General features: G+C 39.6%; 1 protein-coding gene, 1 long non-coding RNA gene and 1 pseudogene across 4 annotated transcripts; 2 read left to right on the top strand and 1 right to left on the bottom strand.

The window, feature by feature from the left end:
• The first annotated feature begins 1,733 nt into the window (after nt 1–1,733).
• LOC126785224 (senescence-specific cysteine protease SAG39-like) lies at nt 1,734–5,808 on the top strand (annotated as a pseudogene).
• A 2,419-nt stretch (nt 5,809–8,227) lies between these two features.
• LOC126785225 (sodium/hydrogen exchanger 1-like) lies at nt 8,228–11,116 on the bottom strand. 3 transcript variants are annotated; one of them, XM_050510846.1, is made up of 11 exons: nt 10,711–11,116; nt 10,296–10,392; nt 10,120–10,179; nt 9,993–10,039; nt 9,709–9,903; nt 9,579–9,625; nt 9,389–9,450; nt 9,137–9,237; nt 8,925–9,026; nt 8,612–8,730; nt 8,228–8,519 (listed from the first exon to the last, which is right to left on the bottom strand). In XM_050510846.1, exons 1-9 carry the CDS (start codon nt 10,750–10,752, stop codon nt 8,928–8,930), a joined length of 750 nt encoding a protein of 249 aa, XP_050366803.1. In that variant the 5' UTR covers nt 10,753–11,116; the 3' UTR covers nt 8,228–8,519; nt 8,612–8,730; nt 8,925–8,927. The 3 variants fall into 3 exon arrangements, with proteins under 3 accessions (XP_050366803.1, XP_050366804.1, XP_050366802.1); XM_050510847.1 differs by lacking the exon at nt 9,137–9,237; XM_050510845.1 differs by lacking the exons at nt 8,228–8,519; nt 8,612–8,730 and having other exon boundaries at nt 9,137–9,450.
• Nucleotides 11,117–17,730: 6,614 nt separating this feature from the next.
• Nucleotides 17,731–18,952, top strand: LOC126785228 (uncharacterized). Its single transcript, XR_007671034.1, has 4 exons — nt 17,731–17,813; nt 18,054–18,146; nt 18,501–18,602; nt 18,801–18,952. It is a non-coding gene; the product is annotated as an uncharacterized LOC126785228 (long non-coding RNA).
• Nucleotides 18,953–21,559: the final 2,607 nt, after the last annotated feature.

The following is a 21,559-nucleotide window of genomic DNA, read 5'->3' as shown; positions in this document are numbered from 1 at the left end:
CACTCTGGTACAGGTGATGTGCTCTCATCCTAAAGAAGGGAGGCATAATTGCCAATTTCCTACCTTAGCTTAGCTTTGGCTTTGGTACCAATTTGCTACACTAGCTTTAAATTTTGACAATTTGCTACACTAGTTTTCTAAAACTTGCCAATTTGCTAAAATATATGTTAGTCATTTTTTTGAACCTCAAATGGAATTACTGGTGTGGCTTTGGGTGTATTGACTGCATCTTTTGGTGTAACTGGGACCAAATTGGTTATTGGGCAGTAAAAATTGTAACGGGCGTGCCCGATGCTATTCCTGTAATAGGATCGCCCCCTGTAGAGTTATTGCGCGGAAGCATGGTACTCGTGCAAAATCTTTGAGCGCCGCTCCGATGAACTTGGAACAAATATCCTGCCTTTGTAATACAACCGATCATTCACAAGAGTGAAATTCTTGCGCGTGCACTTACTAGTGGCCAACTCATGTAGCAGAGCAGAGGCCTCAGGGTCACGGCGACAAGCAGCATCAATGTCTTGAATGCTATCGAAAATGGGGGCCGAGACAGTTCGAATAGCCATCAATTCATGTTGTCTAGAGAGGAGATCAGGGATCGTATTTGTCTTACCAGGCTTGTACTCAATCGAGTAATTGTATCCCATCAATTTCGATAGCCACTTGTGTTGGGCTGGTGTCGATACTCTTTGATCGAGCATGTGCTTAATTGTCTGGTGATCAGTGCGGATTGTGAATGAATTACCCAAGAGATAAGGGCGCCATTTATCAATGGCAAGGAGGATGGAGAACATTTCACGGTCATAGGTCGACAACGCCTGTTGTCGCTCTGTTAAGGCTTTGCTGATAAATGCCACGGGATGCTTGTCATGCACCAACACGGCACCCATACCCTTAGAACTCTCATCAGCATATATGGCTGCTCATTCCGAGGGGTTCAGGCATGCCGATCCGGTTAAATTCGGAGAGCTTGTCGCTAGTCCAGGACTTAACGTCAAAGAGGCGAGTTGGTCGCCCTACACACAGGTAGGGGTCTGGAGCCGATCCCCTGATGAGAGTTGTCACTGATCCTTGTTCCAATTTCACACTGCAATGAAGTTCTAGGGAAAAGAAATGAGTAATTTGAAACTCAAAACATGTTCAACCATATAGGAATCATATATAGGAATCTGATGCAATATAATTAAAGGTATATGGAGATTTACTTTGAAAGAGTTGGAGCCTTTTCACGCATTCTCTGGATGAAACGCCCGTTGTGGAAACTTCTCGCAGCTACATCTGAACTGTATTTTTCCAAGGAATAAGTCAATTTCTTATCGTTTCCATCTTTGTAAAGAGCATATCCAAACACCATCTGAGCATCAATGAATTATGAGTTCATTGTTTCATAGCCGTTGAGGTACAAATTAAGTTTAATAGCAAATCACATGAACTCTTAATCTAAGAATCTGCAGAATCTAGAGGCAAAGTTCCAAAACTAGCCCACTCTAAGGATTTTTCTTTTCCTGATTGCTTATTACACATCATCGCATATACTCATAATCAACTGCATCAAAAAGTTTCAACATAATAGAGAATGCGACTTGGTTGCCAAAGTAGCACCAGATTGCCGAGCACACCGGAGAATAAGTCCATCCTTCTCTTAAAACTTCCACATCAATCACTGTGCATGGTCCGGCTGCTACTCTCATATAGGCCTCTCCACTTTTCAGAAGTAACCTCATTTCAGCCTAACAATGGCTTTCATATTCAAAAGCTCAACAATATTACATGTGCTTCTAGTTTTTGGAATTTGGGCATCCCTAGCCTACTGCCGCACATTGCCTGATGCTGAGCTTAATGTAATGGTGAAGAGACATGACCAGTGGATGGCTAGTCATGGACGCGTCTATAAGGACCATGTGGAGAAGGAGAAGCGTTTCAAGATATTCAAGGACAAGTGTGGAGTTCGTAGAGTCCTTCAACATGGGTGGAAATAAGCCTTACAGTTTAAGGATCAATGAATTCGCAGACCTGACTAATGAAGAGTACTTGGCCTTCCGCAATGGATACAAGTTTCAGTCTCCAAATCTCATGTCATCATCTGGAACATCATTTAAATATGCCAATGTGACTGCAGTCCCGTCTACTGTGGATTGGAGGAAGCGGGGAGCCGTGACCCCTGTGAAGGATCAGGGTTATTGTGGAAAGCCTAATACCCGGCCACCCTTCTGTCTAATTTTATTCAAGTATATACGATCTACACTTTTATGTTATGTTGTTAGAGAACTCCAAATTAAATTTTGCCCACAATATCTACATGTGAACAGATTATCATGCATGTCATGATCGATCTTCATCATAAGTAGTAGCAGACGTACGTATTCATTTCCTAGCTAAACGAGTACTTGATAGCTTACACACTCGATCAGAAGGTAGACCATCACTTTTAGAAAAACCTTGATCCGGGTGGAATGTTCATTAGTTATTCGAGACCCACATCAAGCTTGAGATAACATAACATGTTAGATATATGTAGCAAGAGAACACTGAAGTGTGGGCTGTGATCTTAAGTTCTCAACATGTATCTTACTCAGGCACGTAATGTCATATATTTATGTTCGTAGGATGTTGCTGGGCATTTTCTGCAGTGGCAGCTACAGAAGGAGTTACGAAGCTAAAAACAGGGAAGTTGGTGCCTCTTTCGAAGCAACAACTAGTCGATTGTGACACTGTTAGTGCAGGCTGTTCGGGTGGTTTAATGACTTATGCCTTTCAGTTCATCATCCTCAACGAAGGCTTGGCAGCTGAAGGAGACTACCCTTATCAGGGAATTGATGGGAGTTGCAGGAGGAACAACGAGGAAACTCCTGCAGCCAAGATCACTGGCTATGAGGTTGTGCCGGAGAATGAGGAGGCTTTGTTGAAGGCCGTTGCGAACCAACCAGTCTCAGTTGCGATTGATGCCAGTGGGGCTGCCATGCAGTTTTACTCTAGAGGGGTGTTCACAGGACAATGTGGAAGTGAATTAGACTCTAATTCGGGATCAAATTATTTGAATTCGTAAAAATTAATAAACTTTATACGAATAATAAACCGCATTGTTTCGCCTCGCGACATTGTAAATCGAAAACGGAACCGCTTTCGGAAATCTTAATTGGAGAAACATTACGCTTCCGCGATGCGAGAATCGACTTTTACTCCGTCGCTCGTTTCCAAAGACTTCCTTCATGAAAGTTGTAGAGCTCGTCGATCCGAGTTCGTGGACATGTCACGCGTTCTAATCAGACGTCGCATGTGAAATTTAATAGCGACGGAAGTTAGTTTCCAATTTTGAAAAAGAGTATAAAAAGGAATGTTTAAGGGTTAGGGTTTCCATTTTCGAAAACCCTCATTCTCTCTCCTCCTTCCCCTGCAGCCGCTCTCTCTCTCCCCGACTCTCTCTCTCTCTCAAAAAACTCATCGCCAGTGATCTCGCCAACCGGACGTCCGTGTCTCTCACCGCCGGCCTCAAAAGCTTCGCACGGTCCACCGCAGCAACCCACGAACTCGACACGCCTCCCCCCGCCGCCGTGAGCTCTCGCGCGACAACCCGAGGCCCCGTGACTTCCTCCGCCGTCCGAGCTGCTCCTCCGGCGACGCCAGTGCACGAGGCTAGCACGTCTCCACCGCTCATTACCCATGGTGCTACATATGATGAGATTGGAGCTCAATTCGCGCCTCGCCCCTCGCCGCTGCTCGATTTTGCCGCCGTCGAAATTCAAGCACCTCCAGTGATTTCCTAGTGATTCTGAAGCCATATCTAGGTAAGGGTTTGCTTGATTTTTTGTTTGGTGTGATTGTTGTTGAATTTGTGGAGGAATTGGGGAGAATCGGAGGAGGAGGATGAAAATGAGCACCGCCGCCTTAGGCGGCGCGTGAGGGAGGGTGAGAGGTGCAAGAGGCGGCCTTAGGCCGTAGAAGGGTGGAGCAGAAGGAAAGGAAAGGTTTTGGGTGGCGGTGGGCAAGCCACGCGCGCCGGTTTGAGCGGCGCATGAACCCCACGCGCCGCCACGTGCGGCGGCACGTGAACAGTAAATTTTCAAAAAGTAATTTTTGTATAAAGTGATTTACATACGGTAAATATAAAATTATTTTATGTATGGTGAATGTCAAATTATTTTACGTACGGTGAATATAAAATTATATTACGTACGGTGAATGTAAAATTATTTTACGTACAGTAATTGTAAAAATTATTTTTGAAAGGTAAATTAGTAATTAGTATTTATAGGATAAGTAATACGGAAACAATACGTATAAGAAAAGTAATACGTAAACAGTACATATATAAAGAGTAATACATAAATAGTATGTATATGAAAAGTAATACGTATATGAAAACATTAATATGTGAATAGTAATTTACGTGAACAATAATTTCATAAAAACCGAAAATTACTGAACAGTTAAACATTAGTACTGTTTCGACATTTCAGGTTTTACATAACGTTTCTAATCACTTCTTCTTCAATGTAGGTGATCGATTAATCGAGTATAGGAATTGCTTTCAGTATTGTGGGAATTACGCTCAGGAAACTAAGGTGAGTAAAATTTCACAATGACGAATCTACCCTTAGCGGAGATTCATAATTACACTTATTTTAAAAAGATTGAACTATGATATGTATATGATATAGTGGATTGTGTATGTGTATAATTGGTAAAATCGATACATATATATGGGTTGCTATATTATATACTGTCATATTCCCGATTTCCCGTTTTCAAATAAGTTCATTTATGGTATTGGTATTTAATTATTTGAGCATGTCACTTGGTTTGTACAATAACATGTGAGGATTGTTTTGTACGTGGTTTTAACTTGAGTTATGTTAAAACGTTTTTGTTGTCTTCGGACATGTCTTCAGACGTGTTGGCATGTCGGAACCTAGCCTTGGCCGGGCGACAGTTACGATACAGTTAGAGCTCTAGTCTGTCTGCCGGTTTACTGGCATGAGAGGTAACAAATGGGTTATCGGCTTATGTGTACCCATATGTTTGAGATTATTGGGTGACAGATGAGTTGCCCAATGCCCGGCGGTGTACTGCATGAGGGGTAACAGATGAGTACCCGTATTATAAATGTAATTGGGTAAACATATGGGTTGTCTGATTTCTCATGAGCACTTATATTTTAAGATATTATTGGACGACCATATGAGCTGTCCTTTGACTCATGAGTACATTTATAATTGGATGTTTCAATATTTACTCTCGTATTACTATACATGTTAGTTTGTTGTTTACTCATACGAGCTGCAAAGCTTACCGGGTTTGTGTTTTGCAATCCCGGTGCACATATTCGATGATGTAGGGGATAGTTCCGCATGTGTGGATTATCAGAATCGACGGACAACTCTGAAACTTCGAAGTTGCCTTATTTTATTTTGTGGTGAGGATTGAGATGATTTTTACATTTCCATTTGATATAATGCTTGAATTATAAATTTGGTTTGTAATAATCAATTCGACTGAGTTGTACTATAAACTCAGTAACGATCCGCTGTGACAATAAGATGATTTCGATTTATTGAGATTGTTTTAGAGTTTTTCATGACTTCGATTTTTGAGTTTCATGTTCGAAATTTCGGGGTCGTGACCATGGAGTAACTGCAGTTGGGTATGGGACAAGTGATGATGGTACGAAGTTTTTTGGCTCGTGAAGAACTCATGGGGTAGAAGCTGGGGTGAAGACGGGTACATAAGAATCCAAAGAGATGTCAATCTTAGGGGACGTCTTTGTGGTATTAGTGTATTACTAAGCAAGCTTCCTATCCTACTGTTGACTAGCAAATAATCTTGATATATGATATTAATGGAGCTTACTTCCCTGCTTGAATTTTAGACGTACGATATATGGGATTACATGCATGCAGATTTCATGTCACAAAAATTTATGATGAAGAGCTAAGGTAAAAACATCAGAGGATCAAAAATGAAGAGCTTCGGCGAGACACAAAACAAACCGTTATACATAACATATGCATTCAGGATCTTCAAGTCTGATGTTCTTTTAACCAGCGACGCGCACGATTGACACTCCCAAAATAGGGACGTGACAATATGATCCACTAACAATCGTGTGTAATGGCTGCTTTTCAAATATGCGCAAATCACTCAGTGCACCAAAGGTACTAATGAAGTGCCAAACTTGATAGTTAAATAACCAATTTGAACTGAATTTATTACAGCCTCGCAGGGGTTTTACTCTTTCGTCTGACCGACATAGTTATTGTTTATTGCTGCAGGTTGAAAGTCCTTGTTTTGTTGGTTTGATCTTGGAAAACTGTGAGCTTCCACACGCAAATCATGGACATGTGATTTTGGGAGATCCTTCACTCATCCTGTTTTATCCTATTAGTTCCACTGAGGTTCGTTGCTTGGTCGATATACCTGGAACAAAAGTCCCTTCAGTAGCTAATGGTGAAATGGCCAACTATTTGAAGACTGGTGACTCCTCAGGTATCTTTCAGACTTCTTTTCAATTTTTTTGTTGATTTGATTAATTCAAACTTGATATGCATACTGATATTATTGATGAACTAATCTGAGAACTACTTTGTATTTCAGATTCCCCCACAGCTATACAGTGCTTCTATGGTTGCAGTAGAGAAATGATGGCTGCTAATCCGGTTCCCACTCCTGGTGCACTTTTGTTAGGCGATTCATTCAACATGAGACATCCATTTGAGCCTTGGAGGCATCTTTCATATGGACCAGTATCTCTTCTCTCTGGTCTTAACCCCCGTCCACTACACTTGTCTCTCCATTTCTTTGTTGTTGCTATATATGGCGTAGGGCACTTGATGTTTCCATTCCCTTCACCTAAACGCATATGGCTTGGTGCTAGATTGATCTTAGTATGTTAAGAACATGTTACAACTTATTGTAATTATAATTTTCTATGCTGATAACTGAGTTCTTATACAAATATTTCTTGGTTTATTATTTTCAGAGTGCATCAGGCATCATATTCCCTATTATAAAGGGCAAAGGAGTTAGACAAATGTTCTTTCCTGCAACTGTGCCAGCATATTACTGATCTCCTCATGTTCACTGAAGGAAATGAATGGGTGGAGATAAAACATTGTAATCCAGATTATTTAGTTTGTTACTCCGCATCCCAAAGCGCGCTGCCTTCCTAGGCTCCCTATGTTATATGCGACGTGACTATGGAGCACAAAGGGTAGCCTTTCTTACCTAATTTCAATCGTGATATCCTAATTTTATCGAAAGAGCAGCATTTGTTCCAACCAGAAAGACCTTTACAATGCTGAAACTAAGAGGGAACCAATTATGTTCTGAATTCTTTTAGGATTAGTTGTTCTGCCCCGATGAAATTGTACATGTACAAAGTCATAGTAATTACCACTGATCCACATTCTTTTTCAATCATTACTTGTTTCAACTGCAAACCAATCATTCAATGTCACCCTCGAATACCAGCTAACCAGATCCGAAGAAGAACTGAACTGAAAAACACGAGTAGAGAATCCACCTGAAAGGTCACATGCTTCTCAACTAAGCTCGACGACTTTCACATCGCCATTCATTCAACCAAATCCGAGTCACGGATATCTTAACCTTGATAACATGGAATATTTCTGCAAACATTTTGCTCAGAAGGTTCTGCACATCGGTAATGAAGACAATATGGAGAAAAGAGGGGCAGGGCAGGCTATTTGTTGGAGCATTAATCAAAAGAATGCGAATATGGTTTCCTCTATAGAAAAATCAAAAGAGCACCACATTTCAAACAAACAAAAACAATACCAGGAGAGGAAGTTAGAGATAAACTTTATACATATACTGATATACAATAATTAATCCTGCACTTGTAATTGTACATGCTTTCCTTAACCATAGAGCTCCTTGGTATCAGTCATACATTCAAACATTGTTTTAAACTAAAATTGACCCAAAATTGACCCAAAATTGTCTTACATGTCCAAATTAGTCATTTAGCAAATTAGTCTTTGTAGGTATCTTGTATTTCATTGTCCACATATTAACCGTACACTCTTCAACACCAAATATTCCCTGAATCAACTCATTTAATAAAACTGAAGTAGATAGCTTCCGGAATAGAGGATAATACAACACAACGACTATTTTTTTCACCTGATTGGCTAAACTCATATTTGAATTTTTGATTTTGGAATTATGAAGTCAAATCTTAATAGCATGTTAGAAGTATCAAGTCTTTGCATGTAAAAATTTATGGGATTACAGATGAAAAGGGAACCCCTAGCAACTCTCTGATTACTAGAAGGCGCCAAATAAAACCACAGATCTCATACAGCATATTTCAAAATTATGTATTGTGCTGATTCAAAAAACCTTCTCATGGAAGGCCAACCTTTTTTCCCTTTCCTTATGACGTACTTGGGTAGAATTAAACCTAAAACAACATAAAAAGGAACAGTTTCCACAACTTTCCTGATTATAAGCAAGTGCTATAGATACAGCACCTCTCATAAGATCAGCCTACCATATTATACCTACAGTAAGATGTAAATATTAATTTGTCAGTTCACTATAGCAGAAGAAAAGAAAAGGAAGAAATTAGTCATTGAAAAACCAAAAAACTTACTTGCTGCTGGAGGCTAATTTTCTCTCTTTCATTTTTCTTGAAAAAGTTGGACAAAAAGGACAAGGGAAAAACAAAAGCTGCTCTTGCAAGCATTACAAGACTGAGCAGTATTGAAGTCACTGCCACAAAAGCAAGCACCATATGTAAAATACCAGTTCAATAAAAAGATAAAAGTAAAAGAAGTGGGTATTATTATTATTATTATTTGAAATGCAGACAATTTCTCTATATAAGCTAAATGAGTGTCTGATATTCATATAATATTTGTAATGTAAAGGTTCAAAGTATTCTTCACTCCTAAATTTATACTTACCTATCACTTACAAATCTCCACTTGTCGATGTCCAAGGCATCCATACCAACATAGAGGAAGATAAAAATCTCCCAAACAAATGACAAGGTCACAAAAGCATGCCTAAAAGAAGTCACAAAAATTTAACAGTTAGATACACGACCTTTTGAAATTAATTCTATGATTATCACTTTGAAATAGAATAAGTAATGGTTAGAACTAGAAAGCCACACTTGGTCGTGACTCTTGAACTCTTTGTCACATTGTGCCAGGTGTAATGGGACATAACAATCCCACAAAAGAACACAGTGAGAATGGCACTCGAATAGAATAGCTGCAAAACACATCAAATATATCATCGATCATGACTTCAGCGAATATAGCTAAAGCAATCAGAGCTGCACAGATTATATTAAAGCAGACAAGGAGGGTGAAGAAGCACCCTGAGCCTTTTGTAAAAGTCTCAGAGTAGAAGGAAACCTCACCGCAGCCAGTATATATGAAAGGCATGAGCATCATAAGAGCAACCTCACGATCAGTAGAGTGCCTTAATATGCCAGAAAGCAAGTTGTCAGAAAAAGAATCTATTTTAAAACAAACTTACACATAGAAACTAAAGATGCTACGATATTAAATAAAATGATTTTGGCATAACATCTAAATCCAACATCATACCTTGCAAAATAAAGCTTTTTGATGATGAAAGCACTTAGCAGCCCTGCCTGCAAAAGAACCAAGTTATACCAGGGAAAAACTCAACATTTTGACTTGACCATGGACAAAGAGAATACAGAAGAGAGCTTACAAACACTCCCAGCATGGTGCTTGCAAAAAACAAATACAAAAAACTGCCCATAAATTGCCAGGCAATTCCAGAATCAATGTGTGTCAGATCAAAGCTCTGGATAGCATTGAAAAGCACCACAGATGTAGCATCGTTAACAACTACCTCCCCAAATACAAGACTGTACAGTAATGGTGTCTCGTCCTGATTGAGCACCTGCACCAAAGAAATAAACAATCTAATTAGTTTGGAAACTTGGTGACTTTTATGAGATTGAAAGCTCAGATGTAAGATATGTGCTTTACCTGCAACGTGCATACAGAATCAGTTGCAGCAAATATTGCACCAATTGCTGCAAATTATAAGCTAGAATGGTGAACAACAGAAGCAGAATATATATATACACTAGGGAAACAAGGAAAGCTAAAATACCGAGATAATCCCCTATGTCCAGCGAACCAACGTTTAATTTCTTGAAGATCTGAGTAGCACCTAAATCAAGGAAATACCAGTAAGCTAAGTATCCACATATTTGTATCGCAAGAAGTCAAATACGCAATTCGCATCATGAAAACCTCAATTAGGGTTTAGAGAGTTGTGAGACGTACCAAATGCTATGATGCTGCAGGATATTAGCGTACCAATAGCACCAAACATTAGAATAGTAATGAAATTGATGAAAAACTGCTTCTTTTCACCTGAAACCTGGTACAAGTAGCAAAGGCGAAAGCATGTATGATAAGTACAGAGAAGAAATACTAGCAATGAAAAGAAAGTGTACAATATGGGAATAACCAGGAGGAATGACAGATAATTCACTGCTACAAAGAAAGTTGGTATTCTAATTGTGAGATATAGATAATTGGTTTTAAGCTGCTCATAAGAATATTTAAAATAGTTGTGGAAGGTGCATAAGCTTTGAAATTAAAGAATTTACAGTGAAAGTTGTAAAATCTCCAGTTGATTGATAACAAGTTACATGAATCAAGTCTACGGCAGTATGATACTAAAATCTCAGTACACCTGTATGAATGGAGAAGTGTACAAGCACGTGTACAAGCACATATTTCGAAGACTATCTCAATTTCATCATTCAAATAAATTCTCTCATATTTTGTAAAGGAAGCCAGGTGAATCATTTGTAACAAAAGAATGCCAAAGATGACAAAACAGCACAAACGGCAGAGGAGGAGCTCTGTTATAGATATGCCCAACAGAAATATCAAATTGGGTCTTGTGGTTCGGCTACAATGTCAAATTGAGGCTTCTGATTCTGGGATTTTGAGATTGAAATCTTTGACGCAGGAAACGAATAAAGAGTTCCAACAGAGAAAGATCGGCTGGAACTCAAAATTTTGCTTTCAAAAGTTATAACAAAGCTGGGAAAATGCGACAAAGACTGTTGCTTCCTTTTGGGTCAGATGAGAAATGGGGATTGTGGAAACCTCTGGAACAGAAAAGAGAGAAAGACCAAAATGGAGAAAGGTGAAGACTTGAGATAGAGTGCGTGAGATTGATTGTAGTTAAAAACAGGGGAGGGAGGACCCCAAACGAAACAGAGCCAAGACGATAAATGTCTGATCTGCTGCGGCTTTGTATAGATTAATAAGGGAGGTTGTAATAATCTTGACCGTTGATAGTACTGAGTGGAAGAGACAGGGATAAATTGACGGTGAGGAGGTAGGAGTGGAGGTGGAGGGTATGTCTGTGGTGAAGTATGGGATTGCTGTCGGTTGAGGAAGCTGAAAGACATCCACTAATAGTGACTTTTCAAATATTCCTTTTTAGTCCTACACACACAAATTATATAATGAGTAAATGAACGGAAATGAAAATATGATTGGCATTTAATAGGAGAGGTCTTAAATTAGAACAATATCTCGTTTGGCTTGTGTTACCCTCTTATTTGGTCCGTAGTTTGTTATGAAAAAATTGGAAGCATTTTTATGGAGTTATGTTTTGTTATTACGTAATCTCAAACTATAAAACGGCACACAAGCGTGAAGTTTCTAAATAATGAGTTTGTACTTTTTTAGTACTAATTTTGAACACTGTTTCGAATCTCATCATCTTGTTCTCCAACTTGTGATAAATGGTTCGCAGTCATATGCTCTTAAGTCTTAACTAATTATGTTGATTGTAAACCTGCTACAACCAAGACGTGAATGAATCAATCGAAAACTTTATTACTTATGTCTTAATTGTTACCTCCTTGTCCCCAAAGTTCATACATTCATTTCACTAGTATGCCTACCACATAGCAAGTTCAAGTATAAAATTCACGGCACCTTTCGTATAGAACTGTTTTTTTTTTTCTAAGCATATCACCATAAGCCATTGAGACACCCAACAAGTTAGAAGCAATTCTACTTAATGGGACCAGCAGAATAAAATGGTGTTGTTCCATTGTCCGTTAAAGCCACTATAAAACTTTTCACAACACTAGTAAACAGATGATTGACTAGATGATGTGTTAGTCAAACTGTAAGTCCAAAACTCTGCAAAAGCTAGCTTCTTCATAGAATAGCAGGGACCATGATGATTGAGGGTGCGTCATTCAAAGTGGTTATGCTGATGCAGAGGCAAAAAAAAAAATTAAAACTTGAACACTGACTAACGACTTACACAAATTCTCCATATAAGAAATCCATTAATACCACGAAGTGACTGATAGAGTAAGAATTAAGATCATTATACCTCCTCTACAAGGTAAGCAAACAACAGGACAAACTTACAGTAGGAATTATATAAGATAAGAAACTCGCCCAGGAATCTCCCAAATTCCAAGCATTGAATAAACGAATTAAACATTGGTTAATGTCTTAGTCCACTCTATCATTTGCACCAGACATGTGCTATGTTAGATCCATTATTAATTGCGAATTTGTACGTGTAGAGAAATTATTATATGTACTTATCGTGTAATCTTTCTTTTTTTGTCTTTTATTTAGAGGCTGCTTTGGTGTTTCTTAATTTCTTTTCCGTTCTACTCGTCATACAACTTTAACGTAAATTAGTAATCATACTGATCGCGGCATACAAATTTATTGATAAGAAAGATAGAAGGAAGAAGACGAAGTTTGGAAAGAAAAAACACAGATATAAAATTAGACTATATCATGAACAATCTGATCAATTAAACCACGGATGCAAGTTACAATATTGACATTATAAACCCCCGCTTGTAATTTCTCATGGTAATTGTATGTTCAATTTGCCGGGGCTTGATTTAATGAAAACTGTGGCTAAACACCAAATACCTGCTGCTACGTGCTGATTTTCATTTAATCACCAATCGTTTGACATGTAGTCTTCGTGTTAACAATACAACGGGATCATATTATTTGAGTTAAAAAGGTGTGACTACATGTCCAGGACTCCAACAATACAACGGGATTATCTTATGTAACAACTATACTTGTTACTTTGGTTGTTAAATAAGACTTTTGGAGGCCTCTTTCATATAGTTCGTCTCGGACCTCTGAAATGCTTATTACAAGTGTGAAAAGATTAGAAATTATATATTATACCTTCATACATACTTCAATAAGATCAATTTCAGTTAAAAGGAGGGTTTTAAAGGAGAAAGCGATCTAGTGGTATGAGAAGCATTGCGGCTACTCCTAATTCAACATATCACTACTCTTCTTCTTAATCTCAATATTGATCGAGGGGAATTGAATAGGATGTCAAATAGTTAAAGTAAAGCTCGGTCAACTAATTAAGTGAGCTTTATTGGTTGGGACACGAAGAAGACTTGAAGCAAGAGAGATCGAAGAGGGACAGACCCATTTCATATAGTTATGTCACGCATTGTCCAGAAAATGCATGCATGCATATAGGCCAAGCTAGCACTTGGGTCAAATAGTTGAAGTAAAAGCGGGGTCAAACTAATTAAGTCATTTAAGTGAGCTTTATTAATTGGGACACGAAGAAGAGTTGAAGCAAGAGAGATCAAAGAGGGACAAACCCATTTCATATGGTTATGTTACACTTACGTACCACAACATATAGTTATGTTACACTTACGTACTACAAAACATGGAAGTAAAGCTCAACCCAAAAATAATATGCAAACACATGTCTAGCACAAATACAATTCCGAGCGCTACTTTCAAGTCCACAAGACACTGGCTAAAGCTACTGGCAACAAGAATTGAGACACGGTATAACCAATTATATATACTCTATAAAATATAGGATACGGTACAACCTTTCTAATTAGTGTCTTATTACTAATTAATTGTTGGTGGTGGTGTCAGACTACAGAAAACAAATGAGAATTTACATTTCATTGGATCGCCAACATTTGAGAAATTTGACAAACATGTCCAAATATGATAATTCCCCAACTATATAAAGACACATTTCATAGTTTACTTTGCATTTCTTTGAGAAGAACTGAGAAGGAAGGTAAGAAATGCACATGCTACATCAGAATTGAGAAACAAACACGGTGCAGAGTCCTGCTAAACCACAAAGGCAAAGTCCAACAAAAGCGAAATAGGGAAAATCGGCAATAATAGATGTTCGATTCTAAGTAAAGTGATTAAAAAATGAGAATTGAAACCAGTCAACCAAGGAGCTATTCCGAAAGGAGTTAAAAATTCGAGAGAGAGAGAAAAAGAAGATTTCTTTTAAGAACTAGAGAACATAGTGGCATCTTCATCAGAAATATGTATATGCTTGTGCTGCAAAGATTGCATGCAGTGAATGAAACACAATTGAAATAAACGGTAAGCAGTATGAATGATATTAAGACGGAAAAGATCAGAGCCAAGGGAGTTTAAGAATAAGTATCAATATTGAGAAAGAAAGAGAGCACAAATATGAACACATTAACATACAAGATCATATTTGTTAGTTTGATACACGTTTAGATACACGTAGGTTGACACTTGACACAGTACTTACATTTTGTTTATTACAATATGTATAAATCTAGAAGCGTCCTTGTACATCTCTGGTTAGTTCTTTTCTGCCATTTCCCAACTGAGTTGTGTCTTATTTGCACTCAAGGTGTTTGCACTCAAGTTTTGATCAAAAAACTAAACATACAAGATAATATACCCAGCAAGAAAAATAGAATAAATTGAAGATGATGGATAGCTGTCAGTTTCACTCGCCCACAACCTATATGACCAAATGCCTCAGTGGCTTGTGGCCTATAAAAGCCAAGGATTCCCGCACAAAATCTCTCTGCTCTACAAAAGCTTTTCCCGCTTCTTCAAAGCTTGCATTGCTCCACCAAAACCTCACTTCGGCTCCTTCCTTCCAAAAAAAAAGCCTCACTTAGAGAGCAATGGATGATGATGAGGATCCTCATTTCTGGGAACACTATTACTACCAGTTCCGGTCATTGTAAGTCATCAGTGTTTGATGTTTTCCTCGTGACTTTACATTCTAAATGTGTGTTTGCTAAATGTGATCGGCTTTGTGTTTGCTCTTTAGCTTTCCTCTTTGGCTTGCGAAAGCTTGTTATATTTTCAGAAGTGAAATTTTCTTTTGAAAAGGCCTGATTATTAGATTTGTTAGCAGATATTGAATGCTTGGTTTTCTTCTGCAGAGATGAAGAGGACCTTGCCTTCTTTGAAGAGATTCCTCCTGTTGTGCATAATGAAGTTCATGCTGAGAATGCTCAAGCAGCATTGGCAGCAGCACAGATCCAAGCTCCTCTCAACTTTGAAGATGCTCAGAACGCCGCTGAAGAAGCAGTGGTCCAAGCTCCTCTCAACTTTGGAGATGATCAGAACGCTGAAGCAGAGATCCAAGCTGCTCTCAACTTTGGAGATGTTCAGAACGCTCAAGGAGGAGCAGCAGCAGAGATCCAAGCTGGTCCCAACTTTGGAGAGGCTCGGGAGGCTGAAGCAGCATTAGCACTGGTCCAAGCTGCTCCTAACAATGCGGAGGCTGAAGCAGCAGCACCACTGCTCCAAGCTGCTCCCAACAATGCACAGGCTCTCAATGATGAAGCAGCAGCACCACTGCTCCAAGCTGCTCCCTCCTTTGGAGAGGCTCGTAATGGTCAAGCAGGAGCAGCACAGGCTCAGAACCCCCAAGATACAGACTCGAGCAACCACGGAAAAACCCGACGTCACGGAAAGAAAGAAAATAACAGCAGATACCATCCCTACTTGCGTGACCAAATCAAGGTAGCAGCAGCCGCAGTGCTTGGCTTTGCCATGGGATACTTTGTCCGTTCTCAGAAGTGAGATACATTTCATTTCGCATGCAAATACCCTGTATGGTCGGATCTTTTAGTTGACTTGCGCCATTTTCTTATTGTTGGTGGAAAATGGTGCTGGAGTGATTAGTGTCTAGTGAATGTGGAGCTATGTTTGTAAGTTTTTCTATGTTCATATCATCTCTTGGCTACTTGTTCAAAATTATGAGCTTAATACATCCACAGTCGGCAAGTGGTTTGCTAGAAAATGGGGATTAATCTAGCACCAATATTGTATAATAAAGCAATCGTAATTCTGTGGTGAGATTGTCACTCACATCAATGATGCTCAGGGTGGTGAGATTGGATAAGGACTTTGGCAGTGATGTCGCGAAGCCATTCCAATAAATGTTGATAACAGAAAGACAATGTAAAGCATGAATGCAATCTGATAACAGCCCGCTGATGTAGGATATGTACGGATGTATACAGGTTGCATATAAATCTAAACCACTTACAATAGAGTGAACCAACTTCGCAGGCCACGTTGCTCGGCATTTTCAATCCTTCCGGGCATCCTTTGGATCAACTAGACTAGCTGAGAGCAAGGTGGACGGTTCCTTATTAAGTAAACCTTGAGCTCCCTCAGCAAAAACAAGATAGAGGCCAATGTGCAAGAGAACACCAAAAGGGTTGACATTGTGTTGTTCTTCTGGTATGTATTTTATTAACGATTGGGTGGCATTATAATGGGTTGGAGTTTAAGAAGGAAATGGCATTATGATGCAACTAATGACTGCCAGGGTTTGGTCTGGAAAATCTCCGAGACAACAAAACATGGAGTCGAATACGGTTCCTGATCCTCATAAGTCATAACTCATCATTGTCAACTTGAGTGCTACTCAACTTTAACTAAACAATGGTATACTAATGGCTTGTAATTTCACAGTGCAAGACTATACTTTTATCATCTGTTTCAAGCTTTCTTGATCATTGTTTGTTTTGTTCACCATTGTTTTCACAGATGAATTATGCACCTTATCTTTCTCTATTAATCAAGCAAATAGACAAATAGTGCTTATGAAACTGCTTCTCAAAACCCAACAATCACCTTTATTTATTAATTGTTTTAATATAGAGAACTTTGCTCACAGTAGAAAACCAAGGAGTAGCTCGATCACTATTCTACCTGATCTGCAAACGACGTTGTTCTCCCTCTTCTACATGGCGCACCAGTTATTGGTAAGAAGAATGGTGGAAGACGAAACCTCAAGCAGAAATGTACAGAAAATCGACCAAAAAGGTGTGATTACTGATTAGGTAATTGTTGATATGATGAGGGTTTCAACTTTTATTTTCCAGATTTGTATAGCTCTCGAAGATATGGACTGGTAAACAAAAAATATAAATTGAGTGAAGGCTAACATATGGCACTTGGAAAAATGCCCAAGTATGTTATCGCTACGCTTGGTAAGATTTTTAATTGAACCAAACATAATTTGATCACAGTACAATTTACTTTTAATGGGGTAGCACGGTAACTCGAAGAGCATGAGACTAATGTTAACTTTCTTAATTCGTTCTTACTGTCCCAGTAACTTTAGTGACAAAAGGATCCAACCGCCCAAACTCAATCAAGCGAGGATCAAACGGTCATGATGAAGAGTACGAGGGGGAATTGAATGCTTTGTCGGCTACGCGCGTGGAGAAAGCCTCGCTCAGAGTTTGCTCCTTGACGTAAAACCACCGGTTCACCACAGCTCAAAAGGAAACAATAAACTAATCCCTCTCTCCTCCGGTGGGTCACAAAAGAAGAAGATGAAAGAATCCCTCGAGTGCAATCGACCCAAAACGAGGCCGTTTCGAAGTGTTTTCTCTCCCAATATAAATACTCCCTCACTTCGGCTCCTTCCTTCAAAAAACAGAGCCTCCTCTCTCTTTAGCTCACAGGTTCTTCGCTCAGGTACGATCGGAATTTCGCTTTTCGATTGTTACTTCTTCTGTTTCTGTTTGTGTGTTTTGCTTCTGGCGTTGTTTTAATATGCAATTTCATGCATGATTTTGTTCTGGCGTTGTTTCTATATGCAATTTCGTTAATCTCCTCAATTTCAGTACCAACTATTTGAATCCCCTAGTTTTATATTCGATTTCGGTTTCAATATTTCGTTGATTTTGTTTTTGATGTGTTCGGGCGATTTTTTAGGGTTTCGGCGAGGGTGGGATCGTCAGCAGCCAGTTTGATTTCGCAAACGACTTCTCTCTTATCTCTTCCACCGAAGGAATTTGTACTTTGGAGGTAGCATTTTCGTCTAAATTGTTCAAACGGCTGTCATTTTTAGGAGGCCTGAAAAACTTATGCTATTGAATTTAGATGACTGGTCAATATGTCAGTTTCCACTCTTGTATCGCAGTATTGTAGTTGATAGGATGCTGAAACATATGGAAATGAATAGTGTAGATTAACTCTATAAACAGTTAATCCTTTTCAATGTGAATGTTGAGTCGACTTGAATTTGGAATAAACACGCCTGAATGATTAAACCTGCTGAATTGATTTTATCTTGGAGTTGTATAAACACGTGTTTTTAATGGAGACTTTGATAGTCTGGTTTTTGTTATGATTTTGCTTCTGGCGTTGCTTGGCTTACAGGGAAACCTGTTTGGCTACATTTTCTTCATCTTTGAGAACAATGGAGGATGAGGATGCTGATTTCTGGGCTGACTATTACCTGCATAACGAGTTCCGGGCATTGTAAGTCCTCAGTGTTTGATTTTTTACTCGTGACTTTACATTCTAAATGTGTGTTTGCTAAATGTGATCGGCTTTGTGTTCGATTTGACTTGGGAAAACTTGTTATATTTTCAGAAGTGAAATTTTCTTTTGAAAAGGCCTGATTATTAGATTTGTTAGCAGATATTGAATGCTTGCCTGCTTGGTTTTCTTCTGCAGAGATGAAGAGGACCTCGCCTTGTTTGAAGAGATTCTTCCTGTTGTGCATAATGAAGTTCAGCCTGCTGCAGCAGTTCAAGGAGATCCCGGTCTTGAGGTGGGCGGACGAGGAAGGGGAAGAGGAACCCCTCTTGATGGTGAGCTTGGGGAGGTGCAAAGGGGCAGAGGAGGAAGGCGCAGGGTAAGGGGCAGGGGAGGTCGAGGAGGTGTGGGTGAGGCAGTGGAATATTTTTACCTTGAAGCAGATATAGGAAGGGGAAGGGGCAGAAGGGGCAGAAGGGGAAGGGGCAGGGGAGAAGTTGATGGGCGAGGGAGGGGTGTGGCTGCTCCAGTGGACTCTGAACAACCTCAAGGTTTTGAAGCAGCCACAGCTGAGATCCAAGTTGCTCCCAACTTTAGACAGGATCAAAACTCTCAAGAACCACCACCACAGCTCCAAGCTGCTCCCAACTTTGGACCAGGCTTGATAATCCGCAAAAGAGCCCCTCGAGGTCCCACAAAGAGAGCGAAGAAGGAGGAAAGCAGATTGCAGCCGTTCCAAGCTCAACCGGAATCCCAATTCAAGGCAGCAGCAGCCAGAATGCTTACCTTCCTCGCAGTACTCATGTTTGGATACCTCCTTGGTTCCCACAAACAGAGGTAGATTTCATAAGTAGATTTCATAATTAGGAAAATTAGGTCAATGGAAATGCTCTAGGTAGTGTAAGGGTTTACAGCATTACAAAGTCTCGTCTCTTGAGTGCTGTACAAGCCATATCACCAAGAGCCAATTATAACGAACTCAAGAAATGAGGGCTTCCACTCTGGAAGCTTTGATTGTGCAAGTGTATGACCTTCATGATCTAAGAAAGAGATTTCTTAGATTTCTATTAGTGAATAGGACTAAATTTCTAGCCTGGTGGAATAATACATGCAATCATACAAGTATATTGGACGTAATGCTTGGTTTATGATATGCTGGCTGGTAAGTGTAAGGCTATGAATGGAAGAGATGAATGATGAATAGAGTTGAATATCATAAATATTACGTTTATCTCTATCTTTTTTTTTTTTTTTCTCTTCTATGTTTCTGGCCTGGAAACTACAGAGTAAGAGATGTTGGTGAAAAGAGTTTAAATTAAAAAAAAAAACAAATAATTAAAGAGAGTCATTTCAAAAGAAAGAAAGAAAGAGTCTTAGTTAAAGTTCAGACATCAATCCGAACCAAAAAAAACGCCAGGGCTTCTTTAAGCAAGCTGATGTTAAGGCACTGGCTGCGAATTCATGCCCTCGCCGGCCTCAAGTTCTTAAGGAAAAGCCTCTGAGTCTTCAACAAATACACCGAGCTCATTGTCAGCCTCCAAAAAGAGCGCCGGGAATAATTCAAGTTGTTCCGCCTTAGCTAAGAAACCTTTGGATTATTGATTCTAGGAACTGGTGTAGGCCACCACGGGAGCACAAATGCAAACCAACCAACAGAGTTATAGAAATCAAATCCAACATCTATAGGTGGATCAAGTGGACTCTTCTCTAACGTGTTTTCACGAAGATTGCACATGACTATCTGTTCCGGAAATTTCAGGTAGATGATATCCTCATTGCTTGGCAGGAAACCTAGCACGTCCAGTTTGCCTGATTTTTGTGCAGTGATCTCAGGATCTTGGGAAACCATGTCCAACATAGGAACACCGTCAAATATCAAAGTCCATTCCACGTTGCCTGAAGTTTCTCTCAGTTCCCAAATACTAATAAATCCACATATATAAAAGGGGTATATTCGCAAACGCCCCTGGCACACACCTAGTTGGAGAGCTTGGTTTAGTGATCCGAAGACAGGGATGATACGAATACCACTAACACTGATATTAAATGGATCCAACTCAAGAGTAAAGCCTTTATAATTAAACCAGTACAACTTGCCGTTGAAAGCCACGCCGGACCGCCAGTAAATGAAAGAATCAAAGCATTTTGGTATTTGTGCATTAGTAATACAGTCTTTCTCGGTCCACTCCCCTATCTCAGAAGAGAATGCCTCCACACAGAAACCGTGTTCTAGTCCTGTTGACATTGGAACTATTCGCACAATCGCCCACCTATAATCGGCATTACCTTGATCAGCATAGTAGGGATCACAAAGGAATCCCGCCGGCACCATCTTCCGGTGAACTCGAGGGGTGGAAGGGAGAGCCACCCATTGCTTGGTTATTGAATTGCAGATGTAGTAGTCACGCTGATCAAACCGGGTTGCGCAGCACAGGACCAAGTCATTGAAAGTTGCTTCCACAGTTGGTGTATTATCACGCTGCTTAACACCTTTGAGGAACTCCATTGAATATATCCCTGGAAGTTTGGAACGAGTGGAGGTGAGGGGTATGAGTTTGTAATCACCAAAGTGGCGCATAACATGAGCAGTCAGGTAAGGCCTCGTCGGAAATTCGAGATGAGATAAAACCCGGCTAACGAAATAAGTTTCAGAGATGAGATCAAACCAGCGCTTGCACACACGCTTGCACCCGAATATGGCCTTAAGGTTAGGAATTCGAGAAAGTATTTCGACAACTATACAGTCGGGGATATCAGAAATTGTGGTTGTCGATTGTGGTGGTGAATTTGTTATGCATTTCTTGAACCTTTTAGATGGAGAGAAGAGAGGTAATAAGGTAGCAGTACGTCTTTTGCGGCTGTTTGTGGTAGCACCACCCAGATAGTGATGTAATAAAGGTATCACGGTGCTGAAAACCTTGCAGTTATACATTGCTGGAAACAATCTCGTATTTGGT

Source organism: Argentina anserina, chromosome 2, assembly GCF_933775445.1.
Source record: "Argentina anserina chromosome 2, drPotAnse1.1, whole genome shotgun sequence".
Classification (NCBI taxonomy): Eukaryota; Viridiplantae; Streptophyta; class Magnoliopsida; order Rosales; family Rosaceae; genus Argentina; species Argentina anserina.
The sequence above is the reverse complement of the archived record's forward strand: the minus strand, read 5'-3'. Positions and strand labels throughout refer to the sequence as shown.

Excerpts from the sequence above, each read along its gene's own strand:
- LOC126785225 (XM_050510845.1), bottom strand. The coding sequence starts at position 10,752 with ATGTGCTTGTACACGTGCTTGTACACTTCTCCATTCATACAG. Across the intron at positions 10,040-10,119 it reads GGACATAGGGGATTATCTCG|CAATTGGTGCAATATTTGCT; the intron begins GTATTTTAGCTT and ends TATAATTTGCAG. Across the intron at positions 9,451-9,578 it reads AAAAAGCTTTATTTTGCAAG|GCACTCTACTGATCGTGAGG; the intron begins GTATGATGTTGG and ends TGGCATATTAAG.